Source organism: Drosophila ficusphila, unplaced genomic scaffold, assembly GCF_018152265.1.
Source record: "Drosophila ficusphila isolate 14025-0441.05 unplaced genomic scaffold, ASM1815226v1 contig_791, whole genome shotgun sequence".
Lineage (NCBI taxonomy): Eukaryota > Metazoa > Arthropoda > Insecta > Diptera > Drosophilidae > Drosophila > Drosophila ficusphila.
The window spans coordinates 10,114,469-10,128,688 of NW_025064737.1; the positions used below are offsets into that span (position 1 = coordinate 10,114,469).

General features: G+C 38.8%; 4 protein-coding genes across 18 annotated transcripts in view; 2 read left to right on the forward strand and 2 right to left on the reverse strand.

Moving 5' to 3' along the window:
* LOC108096643 (synapse-associated protein of 47 kDa) overlaps positions 1 to 10,892 on the forward strand; it is a 28,748-nt gene extending 17,856 nt beyond the window's left edge. For 4 of the 15 annotated variants that reach the window (XM_017198408.2, XM_017198417.2, XM_043209165.1 and 1 more), the window contains 8 exons: positions 364 to 612; positions 2,973 to 3,070; positions 3,374 to 3,474; positions 3,534 to 3,808; positions 3,867 to 3,985; positions 4,800 to 5,105; positions 8,079 to 8,322; positions 8,507 to 10,892. In XM_017198408.2, the coding sequence (XP_017053897.1) occupies positions 364 to 612; positions 2,973 to 3,070; positions 3,374 to 3,474; positions 3,534 to 3,808; positions 3,867 to 3,985; positions 4,800 to 5,105; positions 8,079 to 8,322; positions 8,507 to 8,549 (1,435 nt within the window). In that variant the 3' untranslated portion in view covers positions 8,550 to 10,892. Of the gene's footprint in view, positions 1 to 363; positions 613 to 2,972; positions 3,071 to 3,373; positions 3,475 to 3,533; positions 3,809 to 3,866; positions 3,986 to 4,799; positions 5,106 to 5,681; positions 5,983 to 6,395; positions 6,454 to 8,078 lie in introns of those variants that run through there. The other 11 variants (XM_043209162.1, XM_043209166.1, XM_043209163.1 and 8 more) reach the window with 8 other exon arrangements.
* A 9-nt stretch (positions 10,893 to 10,901) lies between these two features.
* Positions 10,902 to 12,574, reverse strand: LOC108096705. Its single transcript, XM_017198543.1, has 2 exons — positions 12,328 to 12,574; positions 10,902 to 12,271 (listed from the first exon to the last, which is right to left on the reverse strand). Exon 2 carries the CDS (start codon positions 12,263 to 12,265, stop codon positions 11,279 to 11,281), a length of 987 nt encoding a protein of 328 aa, XP_017054032.1. The 5' UTR covers positions 12,266 to 12,271; positions 12,328 to 12,574; the 3' UTR covers positions 10,902 to 11,278.
* Positions 12,575 to 12,636: 62 nt separating this feature from the next.
* LOC108096715 (zinc finger CCHC domain-containing protein 10) lies at positions 12,637 to 13,577 on the forward strand. The gene is made up of 2 exons (XM_017198554.2): positions 12,637 to 12,823; positions 12,892 to 13,577. Exons 1-2 carry the CDS (start codon positions 12,777 to 12,779, stop codon positions 13,379 to 13,381), a joined length of 537 nt encoding a protein of 178 aa, XP_017054043.2. The 5' UTR covers positions 12,637 to 12,776; the 3' UTR covers positions 13,382 to 13,577.
* Positions 13,476 to 14,199, reverse strand: LOC108096723. The gene is made up of 3 exons (XM_017198567.1): positions 14,111 to 14,199; positions 13,833 to 14,015; positions 13,476 to 13,778 (listed from the first exon to the last, which is right to left on the reverse strand). The coding sequence occupies exons 2-3, from the start codon at positions 13,941 to 13,943 to the stop codon at positions 13,569 to 13,571; spliced, it is 321 nt and encodes a 106-aa protein (XP_017054056.1). The 5' UTR covers positions 13,944 to 14,015; positions 14,111 to 14,199; the 3' UTR covers positions 13,476 to 13,568.
* Positions 14,200 to 14,220: the final 21 nt, after the last annotated feature.

Genomic DNA, 14,220 nt, shown 5'->3' on the forward strand with positions numbered 1-14,220 from the left:
TGCTTCATTTTTCCTCACAGCATATTGATAAAACGGTTGCCCATCAAACTAATAAATAAAATATCGTAAAGAAATCAATTACTATCACCCTGTATGTGCGGGCTTATATAAGCGCAAGCGGGTGACAAGTGGAGGCGCCTGCTTATTGTTCGACAGAGTACATTATAGATTTTTATCAGGCCCTTATCCAGCGCCACCCACATGCAAGCACAAGCATTGAATATTGTCAAATTAGGGCAAAGATTGATTGTCATTTTGTCAGTCAGTCAGTCACTCAACCGCCAAGGAATAAGGACCCCAACTAATGCTCCTTTCTGCTTGTCTCCTTCCCTCTCCCTCTCTCTCTGTCTCTTTCTTTTGCAGCGGATGGTTGGGAAGTGCCAAGGGCTGGCTGGGAAACGCCTCGATACCGTCGATGCCAGCCATGCCGTCGATGCCATCGATGCCAGCCATGCCAGCGATGCCGTCGATACCATCGATTCCGGGACTGCGCAAGGCCGGCGGAGCCGAGGGGGCCGAGGGCGCCGAGGGAGCTGCCGCCGGAGAGGGCGGGGCCGCCGCCGGTGGAGCCGTGAGTGGTGGCGAGGATGACGACAAGTCGAGGTATATTAGGTATGGGTGCCAGCTTGACAATGACGGAATTATATACGAAGCAGCCGCTGCAAAACAAAAACCAAAGCCAAAAAATTTATGAAATGACGATGAGATGCGCGTTTGTACTTTTAGTTTCTTGTTTTCGTCTTCGGTTAACCTTCTACGTTTAAGCCATCCCAAGTTTTTTAGGCCTTTGTTCAATTTTTTCGGTTGCTCTTTGTTTGAAGTCGCTGGCGAAAAGTTTTCTTCCCTTCCTTCCCCTTCAAAAAGAACCGAAAGAATATGAACCGAGACTTAAGTTTTCTTTGGTTTTACTTACAATTAGTTTGCCTAACCAACAGTTGAAGCCTTTTTCCACACAATTTACTTAAATACTAACCAATATACACACGAGTTTCTCTTGAACTATATTATAACTATTTACTATTTGCCTATATACTCCACATCAAAGGGAACCCGTTCCCTTTCATACATTTAGTTGAGATATTGTTGCGCATTTTCACTTAACCAATATATATTTATATTTACCCATTTATTTAATCTACACGATTTATCTTGTGCTGGTTCAAGTTTCACTTTTTCACATATTAATAACTTTTTGTACAAATCGAAATACGATCTCTGTCTCTCTATGAATCTATTTATCTCCAACCCTGTCTATCTTTCCCATCTGTAAGACAAAACAACATTTATAAATCGTTTCAACGTTTTTGTATATAATACCAAAAATCTCAAAGAACGACCTGCAATTGGCTGAAAAACTATCACAAAATTTTGTCCCTTTACGAGAGTTGGAATATATCTAAAGTTCGAATTTTTGAAATATTTAAAATTTAAAAACAAACGTAAACCTTTTTGTAGTTATCTTAATGAGTAGTTGTTACAAAAGTGTTACTTCAAATATGGTAAGTTATCTTGATTGCAACCTTATAAATGGACACAATTTTGAAGAAAAAACTAACATATAAATCAAAAGCTGATATTACCATAACTCATTTCATTCAGATCATGATCAGTACAATTTCCATTTAGCCACTAATAATTATTCTTCTTGAACAGAAAACACATAAACCATACACCATACATCTAGCAGTCCCATCTTTTCAATTATTTCAAGCCATTTCATTTCAAATTTATTTTCAAACGCGACAAAACACCTTAAAAAAAGGGTGTTTATTTTAATTTTTCAACTTTAATAAATGCCCAAAGTATCAGATTCCATCATTATTGAGCGGCCCATCGAACCAGGTCAAGGAAACCGAATTAAAATCCACAAACCTATCTGGAACCAAGTCCTACGGCTACGTACAGTAGATAAGCAAAACAAAGCTCAACCCTAATTGTTGTTGGTAGATGTGTATCATTGTCATTATTCCGATCATAATCATTACCATTATCATTGTGCTTTCGTTTTCTGTTTTAAATCCAAGACCATCTCGCTGTGTTGCTGTGTAGCTCGACTTCTGTGTATCATTTCGGTGTATTGTTTTAATTTATCCTGGCCTTGTTTTTCGAGTAGCAGCTAAAATTTACCTCCCGGCCTACAAGTTTTGTCTTTTTCGCTCGGTATGTGTCCCAAAAGTGGAAAATCAACAAACGTTTAAATTCATGACGATGATAATTATGCCTTGCATGACTTCTTAGTGTGCTTTCTATTTTGTATTTATTTTATTTGTTTTTCTCACTTTTAGTTGTGCCCCTGTAGTTCAATTTTTTTTGGCATCGTTCATCCTGACATTCATATGAGAATCCGTCATAACATTTTGCATTCACGAATCAAAATGAAAGAATACAATAACAATAAATATCTGTATACAAAAACATGAATACGTGTAAATAAACATAGGCGTTAAAAAATAATCGAATTCTAAGTTGTTGAATGATTTAAAAAGTACAAACAATTTAATAGTTAAATGTATCAAGAATTATTGAAATTCTTTAAAGGTCATAAATTCTATTAAAAAAAAACAAGGCAATATATTTTGTTGATATGAATTAGTACAGTAAATGCGATCGAAATCAAGATTGCTTAAACTGAATAAGAGAGACAGAACTCAGACAGAAATTTTATATATAAATTAAAGATTGCACGCTTGATGGCTGTAAATGCATGACTGTGTAAATAGTTAAATGAATTTAGTTGTATTATTTTTATTTAGTTATTATTATGAGCATATTTAAGGCATTCTCAGAATGTGTTTAATGAGTAATTAAGTTTTTAACTTGGCTTTGCTGAATGCTGCATGAATTATTCTTGGAGCTTTACACAATAACTATATAACCACATGGCAGATATTTAAATTGCAAAACGTTTAACCCCCTATTTTTTGTATCCCTCTCGTTTCTCCCCCGATCCACTTGAAATTGCGTAACTGCAGTGCCACGGAGGGCGCCGACTCGCATCCTGCATCGGGCGGTGGAACACCCACCGGCGACGAGGGTCAAATCGGACAGGGTAAGGGCGATGAAGTAAAAAGTACGTGTCACACTTTGATTGGTAACCAAATTACAAGAGACAACTTCAAACACATTGTGCTAAATGTCGAATCAATGTCAACTCCAATTGCCAATTCAAAAAGATTGAGATAGAAAGCGGTGACAGGTTACTAACCCCGAGTTTAAAGTAGTTAGTTTATCCCGCTACCCTCTCACTCAGTCCCCTAGCTTAATCTTTTGCTTTGTAGTCTAGTTTGCTTTAGTGAGTAGCATACCCTTTTGGGTTGATTGCAATCATTGAAGTTGAATTTAACGCTTACCGATTCAAAAATCCGTTTGACAGTTACCACAAAAGTAACACAGCAGGCCAAACACTTTGGATCCTTCTTGTCTTCGGCCATCAGCAAGGCTGGCAGCAAAATCAAGGAAACAGTTAAGGATAATGTGAGTTCATGGCATTGCTGTAATAGAATGAAATTATATTAAAACCGAACCCTTTGCAGACCATTCTCGACTCGTTCAACAAGGAGCAGGAGGCCTTCATCAAGGGCCAAGGAGGCGTGGGCAATGGAGCTGCTCCGTGGATCGGACACGCCAACGAGTCCAAGATCAAGGAGGAGATCCTGGGACTGTCGCAGGATCGCCGCAACTTTGTGCGCGCCCCACCAGCCGGCGTGGACTTTGAGTTCAGCTACGACACCGCCTATCCCACGGCCATAGCCATTATGGCCGAGGACAAGGCGCTCGAGACGATGCGATTCGAGCTGGTGCCCAAGATGTAAGCCAAGTCATTATTGCTGCGATCGAATTCTAAGAGAATTCTATTCAATTAACAGCATCACTGAGGAGAACTTCTGGCGGAATTACTTCTACCGCGTCTCACTGATCATCCAGGCCGCCGAGCTGGGCACTCTCGGCGCCGATGGCGTGGGCCAGGCTTCCAGCGGTGAAGATGGTAAGTCGGTTATAGTCCCTCCCTACCCCCTTGGAAAAAAAGAAAACGAAACTCTGGAAAATAGTTAATGCAATCGAAGTGCAGGATTAACAGACTGTCTCGCTCACCAAACACTCACACTCGTTACTCGCGCGCTCTCTATCTATCTGTACCTGTATCTGTATCTGTACCTATACCTATATCTATCTGCCTACGAACTCTGTCTATCTTTCTCTAAGTCTAAGTCTTTCATTTTTGGTTCACTTTAGCCACACGCGCCTGTTTAACTTATGATTTCCTCTTAGTCCTTTTCACACACGCTAGCTACCCAAAGTTTTCCGTTCTCTCGCTCTCTCCAACTCTCTCTCTCTCTCTCTCTCTCTCTTAATCTCTATATCTTTAAACATACCTACTACCTCTCGAGTCTCGAACTAACTAACTTGGCTAGCGTCTGTACTACACCGCCTAAGAGTATGCTCAAGTTTTAAGTTGAACTTTGAACCTCTTGATTTGTAAACGTCCCAACCACCTGCACTGGCTTGTGTCGTCGAGGACTCGAGTCCTGGTTTTCGGTTCCAACTCACCAATCCCCAACGTTCATCTCAGTCGCGCCTCGATGCTCAATTGAAAATCGCTCCACGAACGTCGCCAGCCGCCCAGCGCCTCACCTCAAATCGATTTACTTACCATTTTTCCTCTTTTCAGTTTTTTAATTACTTACTTTTTCGTTTACTTATTGTTTTTATGAATTTCCAACACGAAATTACACTGCGAAAACGAACTTGACTATCGAAATTCGTTTGAAAACTCAACTGTGTGTGTGTTTAACGAACAGCCAAAGAAGTGGCCAATAAAGAGAGCACATCCAAGACTGTCGTCGAGCCAGCCAAGAGCGATTCGAGTCTGAAAGCCATTGCCGAGCAGCCGAAGGCATTGATAGAGCCTGAGGTTCAGGAGCCAAATGAGGCCATCAAGTCGAAGGGTCGGGCGGGCAAAGAACTGGGCCACAAGATCTCCGAGTCGGAATTCGTTTCGGACGACTTTCAGACCTCGAGCGAATCGGACTTGGCTGAAATCCAAGACGGCATGCGAAAATTGGGCATTGATAGCATGACCCAACAGGCATTAGCCACGACTGATGGTAAGAGTTTGTTTTTATCGTTTTACTTTCCCTTTCAGTTTATAATTATTGTTACTTACTTTTGTGTTACCTTCGTTACCTGTTAAGACTAACATTATTTGTACATACATTGGCCCCATGAAATTGATCAAACGAAATTTCATTGGTGTTCTGGTCAACACGAAACATTCATTCATACACATGCCACATAAAACATAGGAAAACATTAAGCGTAGCTAGTTATGTTGCTTGGCCAGCGAGCTTTAGCCCTTTTTTTTCGTCTAGATTCTAGGGAGTTGTCAAGACACACTCATTGCCATTCGAACACGATAATGTCTCTTGTCTGAGTCGCGTATTTTGTTTTCCTAACATCTCATAATCTATTTTGCAAACACAGCCACACGTTAAATATATATTTTTGTTGTACAAAGCAAACAGAACAAACAATCTAAAACAAACAAACAAAAAATGTGTGTACAAATCAAGTGTAAAAACCGAACAATTCTCTTTTTTCTCCTCTGCTCTGTTTCTTTCTTTTGTGTAAATTACATTTTGTATGAAAATCGTTTTTACTTATTATATGACGACCAACTAAAGCTCTGGCATTTAATTACTAAAGCGAATCTATCAATTGAAAGTACTATTAAACCAATAAACGAAATCACATAATAAATATAGAAGTAAAGCAACTAATGGATAACAAAAGTATTATAAATTATATAAACACGTATAATTATATACCCTGGATTAAATCGAACTCGACTCAAAAGTTTCGTTTGCCATTTAGCAAATTAAAAAATAATGAGTATATATATGTATCATATGGCATAAGATTTGATTTCAAGTATCTAACAACAGTTTAAGAAAGAGTTAAAGCCACAAAACAAATTTCGAACAAGTTGAGTATGACCAAACTGATCAAGAAATTCTTATATAATACTACATATATCCTATTGATACAACTTTCGCTCTCTCTTTGCAATTTCGTGCTCCTTTTTATTCAATTTGCAATTCAAGTTCATTTACAAAAATTAGCTAGATGTACTTTTTGTTACCTCCTTACCTACCTTCGGTTCGATTCTAAGTTTGCCTTTTACTTTAATTACCACATTTCTCCACAATGTTTAAACTTCAAAATATATTCTTAACTGACCGCGACACAAAATGAACCTCCTCTCCTAGCAATACACAAAATTTTCCAAAAGTATCTTACCATGAATATTGACGTTGAATTTGTATGGGAAAACATTTTAACAAAAACATTTATTTTTCTTCATGTATTTCTTAATTTATTTACGAATCATCTTGCAGAAGATTGAATGGATTAAAACCAAAAGACAAAACAAAATGCTAAATCTAAATTTCAAAACGCAAAAAAATACAACTAACAAAATAATGAAGAACAAAATTATACAAAAAATACTACAAAATTGCCCACAAGAAAGAAAAGAAATTGTTAAGCGAAACAAAAAAAAAGTACTACAACAAACAAAATTATATAAATACTTATAAAGATATTCACTTGACAACAATGAAAATTTGAGTTGAACCCAGAAAACGCATTATTTATATAAACCGAAGAAAGAAAACCCAAAAATGTTACTAAAAGACAAAAACCGAAACAAAATTTTGTGTGGTAAGTTAGAAATTGTTGGTTGAATAAAAGCAAAACAAAAAAAAAAACAAAAACAAAAGTGAAATATATACAAATTGCATCACGTTTTAGTTGTGATAATTTTCCTTTCGATGTTGGTTTTCAATTGCATAAAGTTTTCGTTTAGCAATATTGTATGTAAATATTATCCTACAATTCAAAGTAGTTGCAATTTCAATCATTTCCCTCTACTGTCTGTGTCTATATAATCGTTGTGTACGTTTTAGTATGTGTGTGTAAATTGATTAGTAGTTCTAGCAAATAATGCTTTATTGTTAGTTTAGCATTTCCATTATTGTTTTCATTGATGTGCGTGCGGTGGAAAACCTGTTGAGGGCAAGCAGAAAGAAACCTTTTATACAAATTTGGTGCTTCTTTCAAAAACGATATGCTTTTTTAAACTGCACAACTATTAAACAAATCGGGGAACACGTTCTAAACCAATAAATCGTACCTTTTTTGGATCAACTCACCACACAAAATCGATGATTAAACTGTTCAAGATAATATAAATTCTTTGGCAAAACAAATTCAAACCCGAAGAAGCCGCAGATGACTCAGTTTCTTTCCCCTGTTTCTCTCTATCTGTACATGGCATTTTAAGTTAATTGATATTAAAACATTTTGTTTGCCAGCTTATAGGAAATCTTATATTTGGCAAGCTTCGTCAATTAATGAGTATGTAAATAAATATGATTAACTATTCAGTTTGCTTGCTTTTTATGCGTAAATGCTGTAAATACACACAATGTATGATTTCGTTGTAAACATTTTTGTTAATTGATGGAGTGTGAAACAGTAATAAACCAAAAACACAAATTGGTGTTTCGGGACTACAAGCAAGTCATGGAACCGGAGAACCTTTGGGTGCACGCTATCCGTTAATTAGTGCTAGTTCGAATACGGTGTACAGCCAATCCCCAAATCTAACCCCATAAATTTGGTCTGACTTTTGCTAATTGACTAAGTGAAAAAATAAACAAAAATTTCCAACTATTTGTAGACGGCTATTATTCAGTTACGGTGCGAATACCCAAACGTATTACAGTGTGTGAAAACCTGTGTCTTAGCTATATCCCCAGAGACTAGCCGAAGGTAAACGTAAGCGATGATTGAACTGAGAACAACCATGTACTTGCTTGGGATGGTCACCTAACCACAATTCAATTGCTTGCCTAGACACCTTTGATACTAAACCTATATACCAATATATACGATATGTGTAAACCATGTATGCTAAACCTATTATATATCCTTACATAAGCAGATATCCGTTACCGAGCTGCTAAGCCACGCAAGTTCTAATCGATATTTCTGCTTGTTGCTCCGTCTTTTGCCAGAGGAACAATGGGAAAAGGATCTGGAAGCTGAACTCAAGGACTACGAGGTGGTTGACGAAGGCGGCACCGGCGGCGGCGGCGGCGGAGGACGCAGAAAAGGCAGGAAGGCCGGCGAGGATGACGACGCGAATGCGGAGGGGGAGGGGGATGAGGACGAACCGACAATATCAAACTTGCGCACACGCTCGACTAACAACGATTGGGAGGAGTACGCCGATTTAATTGAGGATACCGATGATTTAAAGTAATTAAGAGCTTATATCGTAGTTTCTTCTAAGTTGGCTCTAAGTTTATAACTATCTTTACTTTATCTTTCTTTCCATTCCTTTCTACCCTTTGTTTCCTCCTTGATTGATTACCCTAATATTGTTAACCCAATCGAAATACAACCAAAAAAAAAAAAACAAAAAACACATTCGAAACCACAGAACTTTGAAGTGCCTAAAGCGCACGATGTTGGGCTATCCATGAGACGAGGCGGTAGTCCCAGCGCTCTTCTAGTGCCGGTGGTCCGCAAACATAACCCTAGGGACCTGCCTTGGGTTGGCCTATTGGAAAAGTTGGTTGAGATACTATCCCCCCACACACACACCCACTCAATTATTGGCCCCAGAGCAAAGCGTTTTATTCAGTTACCTTCCGACATGATATAAGACACTAAAGCAAAATGAAAACGATTTTGTTCAACCTTAACGTTTTACCCGAAAAGAATCGAATTGAACCAAGCCCAAGCCAATCTGGTATTCAAATATATCGACTATATTACATTTTATTTGGTTGACACACCGAGTGGCAGCGGTAGAGGGAGTCGTCGGTATTACTTGCCAATTGTTCAGCACACGAAATCCGAAAATCTGGCAGTCAGTTACCTATCAATAAGTACTTATATAGACACACAACTATGAATGCAGTCTAAACGAGAAACTGGCTAATGCTATAGAATGCAGATCATATTTCAATATAGTGACTAAAAATTGAGTAAACAAAACAAGCTTCAAAGGGAAAATTTTGTTATTTATATTTATAAATAAATTATATATAAATATATATACACATATATATGTATACAGATAAATTAATGCATTTGAATTTAATGTGTAAAAATTATTATAATAAAATATAGATATAAATATGTAAAGATACGAGACACCCAAAATAAAAGTTGAATATTTGAGTTGGAAAATCCTCAAAAATGCTCTTTTCTTTTAAAACTTGCAATTGAATTACATGCGAAATAAAACTTAGTAATTTTATTAGTTGAGAGCAAGAAAATAACATTCAAGAGTATTATTTCTCCCTCAAATAGTTTTTAGTCAAACAAAAATATTAAACATTAAAAAAATATTCAATTATCATTGATTGATGCTTAAACACAACACGTTGAAGAATAAATAACAATGCATATAAATAAAATACCAATTGTTTAGCTCAATTTAAGGCGCGCCAACAAGTTTTCTTTTCCGAACAGTTTTAGTTCGAATTAAACTTCTTTAGGATTTTTTCTTAAAAAACTCTCACCTTGCTGTTCCATACTAACAAGACACGAAACTTCCTTGAACGAAACTAAAAACAAAATGCCAAAACAATAATATTCTGAATTGGACTTGAAAGATCAAGAACTAAAAACGCAATTAACAAATTACAAATAACAAATGAAAGTAAATGCAATTATAAACAATAAGCAGTTCAAAACCTTTGAAACAAATATATACACATATATATTTATATATTTCACTAGACAAATTTTTATGCATAAACTAAAAACCAAACAAATTCTATATTATCAATGTTTTTGCTCTAAATGTCTAACTAATTGTTAATAAAACCAAAAATCAAATTATTTTCTGCAGACAAGACGTTATATGAGAATGCTATGAATGTGTAATTATTTGTTAGCAGTGACGAAATATATTAAAAACAAGCGGATGAAACGAAAAAATTAACAGTTATGACATTAAACTGTATATTGTACATTTACTTTTAAACAAATGAAATGTATTTACACGAAACGGCATGGAATATGATAAACTAAAGAAATTTTAAAATTTATATTTACTTTGTGCGTTTTTAAACATGTTGGCGACACAATGACAAGCAAGTTAGTGCATAAACCGAACTAATAATAAAAATAAAGATTAACGATTAATGATAAATAATGTAATAATGTTGACAGCATACATATGTATTTTACAAGGCAGAACAAACCCAACCCTAATACCCGATCCTCACCGAATCCCAAAAAGATATATCAAGCCCCTGCATTGACTCTCTCACACATTTTTTATTGTCTGCAAACAGTTTATTATTAAACCGAACAGAAAGCAAAAATTAAATTAATGTTTATGAGCAAAGTTTGTTGAGCAGCATTCCATTAATATAACATTGCAAAATGAAATAAAATATATGTATATGTACTAATTAAAGTATATCACCCCGAAACGGAAAACAAAAAGTATAATTTAGTTGTTTAATGATTGATAATATTTAGACACAGAGGATGCCCCATTGCACCCTCCGGATGCAAAAATAGTCAGCAAAAGCAGAGACACTCCTTGAAATGCCATAGAACATTTTCCACTCAATGTAAAACCAAGCGCAGAACGCGGAGTTTCTCTGACGAGAGCACCCTGAAACTAAGCACAGCAAACGGAAAATAAATAAAACATTTTGTGTAAAGTTCGATGACAGACCGAAGACAACAGCATGAACACATACGAGTATATACATAATAAATATATATGAGAACAATTTAACGAGATTAAAATCAACTAAAGTAATAAAGGGAAAGTGTATAACTATTAAAACTAACGAAAACCAATGCTCTTTCATTTCGACTTTCGCATATTGCATTCAATTTATTCACAATAATTTTCGATACATTAAATACAGGACCTTACACTAAACGGATTAAATAAAACAAATTTTGGACAATACACAATGAATTAACAGTGAGAGTTAATAAGCATGCGATTGTTTGCCAGTGGCAGACCAATCATATAATTTACAATATTGCATTTGGCTAAAATCTGGAAATCTCATAGGCGCCCCCATATTTGCGGAGCAAATACCTTCAAACTCGAAGCGGGGTTTGGGATTGGCTTCGGTTGGCTTACGGCTAATAACACAATTTCAATGATTTATCGTTGCCCTTCCACCCTGGACTAATTACACAAATTTACCTAGAGATATTTGCTTCGGGGTCACCAGCGTGGACTTCGTCGGTGCGGCTCGGAGCGCTCGTATTCAATGCTCTTGAAGCGACTATTCGCCTCTAGCTGCTGCTTTTGTACCGGCTGGCCGCGATTGACAATGTCTTTCCAAATCATAGTCAAGAGTATGAAGAAAGCGCCCACAATTTTGTTCAGAAACTCGATAAGCTTAAACACTATCGGAGTGGCGGTGTGGGTAAAGCGGCTCAACTCGAAGAGGAAGCGCACAGCAAAAACGCCGAGGAATTTCAGGGCCATTGCTGCTCCACCCAAAGCAGAGAAGATGAGCAGGCCTAGAAACCGAATGGTGCCCATAATGTTCCTCTTGTTGACATCGTTGGCCATGAAATCGTAAACCGTTTTCTTGACCCCATCGCCCCATTGCTGCAACACGTCCAGAAAATCATTGAGGCCTAAATGTAGCTGCTCAGCCACCTCGTCGGCATTCGAGGAGCCATCGCCCGCTGTGATTGCTTTGGTGGGGTTACTTCGATTGAGGGACAGAGAGCGCCTTGGTGTCATCATTGGCTCGGGTTCCACCGGCCGCACCATCTTTAGTTTCAGCTGGACTTCCTGATCCCTGAAGCGCAGGGTCTTTATGCTGAACCAGTACTCTCCAAAGGCCAGGTCACTCGTTTCCGTCCAGATGCAGGTCTCCAGTTGACCCGGATGCGGTGTGTGCTTATAGCTGCCATAGCTGCCGCAGGTGATGCCCACCCACATATTAGGCACAAAACGCTGGTAGAATTTCTGCAGCTGACCGGCGCTCGAGTGAAGCAGCTTCTCTAGCTCCCGCTCGCTGCGTTGCAAAACCACCACGTCCCGGTAACCGCCCACCTGCTCCACAAAGCAGCGCTCCAGGTAGTAACCGCGGAAGAGGCGGGATTTGTACAGCTGTTTGGTTAGCGCCTGCATGGCCAGTTCCTCGGGCGGCATGGGGCGATTGCCCGCCTTCGGCACTAATGCACTGTCCTCCATGGAAAGCTGGTGATGAAACCTTTGTTTAGTGTCCAGCAATTAGCCTTTAGCGAACCGTTTACCGAGTGATAGTGATTGGACTTTGCTGCAATCACTTTCGCTGCTTACTCAGCACAGAGTTTTGTTATTGTTTTTTATTGACAAAGTGTGCCAGCCAATTCAGGGTGAAATAGCGGTCACTTGGAGTTTGTTACTTATTTTTGCAGTCCCGTGCATAATTACATGGGCTTTAAGTTTATTAATGACTTAAATTCACACATTAAATTACCAGGTAGACAAAATATAAGCAAGCAGCTGCTAGGTGTCGATAAGCGATAACTGTTAGGGTAGCCACCTACCCGTAATCGATTCACGAAGCATACAGTAGGCCATTTTTCCATCTCTAATGTGACGAAAAAAATTGTAAAAAACATTTTTGATACTCATTTTTCCCCAGCTTTTCCACCCAGCCACGTTGGTTTCTACCCACATCAAGATTTCCTCCCAAGAACGACTGCGCGAGTGCTTTAGGATGACCTTGGTGGGACTAGCAGCCCGCAAACTGGCGCAGAAAAAAAGGTCAGTCCGCTTGTGAAGAACCTAGCCGGCTTTTTCTCCTAACCTTGCTTTAAATTCCACCAAAACAGATCTGCAAAACAGGCAGCCGACTTTCCCAATGGAATCCGGTGCCAGAAGTGCCTACAGATTGGCCACTGGAGCTACGAGTGCAAGGAGAAGCGCAAGTTCGTGCACCGAAGTTCGCGAACCAAGCAACTGAGCAAGCATCTGGCCCAAAAGGAAGCGGAGGCGCCAAAGAACCAGGTGGAGGAACACCTGGAAGTGGCCGCTGCGGGCGCAAAGAAGATCCGTCGCAAGCGGAAGTCAAGCAAGAGCTCATCGTCCTCATCCAGTTCGTCGGACAGCTCGGAAAGCAGCAGTGAATCGGATTCCTCCTCGGGATCGGACTCCAGCAGCTCCAGTTCCGACTCTGATGATGAAGATGCCAGCTCCTCAGGATCGAGTGGCAGTGGCTCCTCCTCCGACAGCGACAGCAGCGAGGATCAAAAACAGGGAGCGCCTCAAAAGAAAAAAAAGCGAGCCGAAAGTTCAGCGGAATCCTCCGATGAGCAGGAATAATTGTGACCCCTTCCGGTTCCGTAGCACATAGCTTTAGTAGTTTAGTTTGCCCCACCATCCCCTAAGAAAAGGAACTTTTAACCGAATATAACACTTACGTATATATGTACTGTATTTATAATTTAAGTCCCCTAAATGTACGTGGTCTGGTGAAGCTCTGGCCAAGATGCAACCGATAATAAACGTTTTAGTCCGAGTCGACCTCCTCGTCAAACTGCCTCTGTTGGCTGAACGTATCGAGATTTATTCGCTGGCTATTAATGTGCTGGGATTCCATAGAAGAAGTGGGCTGAGGCTGTTCAGTAAGATCCATATGAAGCGGATCTCTGGACGGAGTGGTCTCCATATTTGCGTTCTGCAGACCAACCACTTGCGACTTTAGATGCAGTTCCTCCACCTGTGGAACAGTAAATTTAAAATTAGGGCCCACAAAGACTGTTATCCTAATTACCTTTAGTGAATTTAGAGCCTCCTGGATAACTGGCAGCACTTGCTCTAACTTCTTTTGAATGGCAAAGAGTTCAGTTTGTTCTTTTTGTAGGACACGATTTGATTGCAGCATATTTGAAAACAAAAATTAACTTTTAACCCTTTAAGGCCTCCTGGGTTAAAAAGAGGAGACGTCCTAGGCACGCTAAGATATAAGGAGAAGCGAAATAATTTAATTATTGCATAATTATTAGCTAATATAAGCTAATAACTAAAGCTTATCTTTTTTACGATACTAACATGAAGTTAAGTATCCTGGGAGTAGCAGTAATAGATTAAATATATCCCCCATCGTGTGGAACCGATAACCGATAGAACGCGCTGTCCGCTGCCAGGGCTAGGTCTCGATA

Coding starts and splice junctions, on each gene's coding strand:
- LOC108096705 (XM_017198543.1), bottom strand. CDS start 12,265: ATGGAGGACAGTGCATTAGTGCCGAAGGCGGGCAATCGCCCCATGCCG.
- LOC108096715 (XM_017198554.2), top strand. CDS start 12,777: ATGACCTTGGTGGGACTAGCAGCCCGCAAACTGGCGCAGAAAAAAAG. Junction 12,824..12,891: donor AAACTGGCGCAGAAAAAAAG/GTCAGTCCGCTT, acceptor CCACCAAAACAG/ATCTGCAAAACAGGCAGCCG.
- LOC108096723 (XM_017198567.1), bottom strand. CDS start 13,943: ATGCTGCAATCAAATCGTGTCCTACAAAAAGAACAAACTGAACTCTTT. Junction 13,779..13,832: donor AGGCTCTAAATTCACTAAAG/GTAATTAGGATA, acceptor ACTGTTCCACAG/GTGGAGGAACTGCATCTAAA.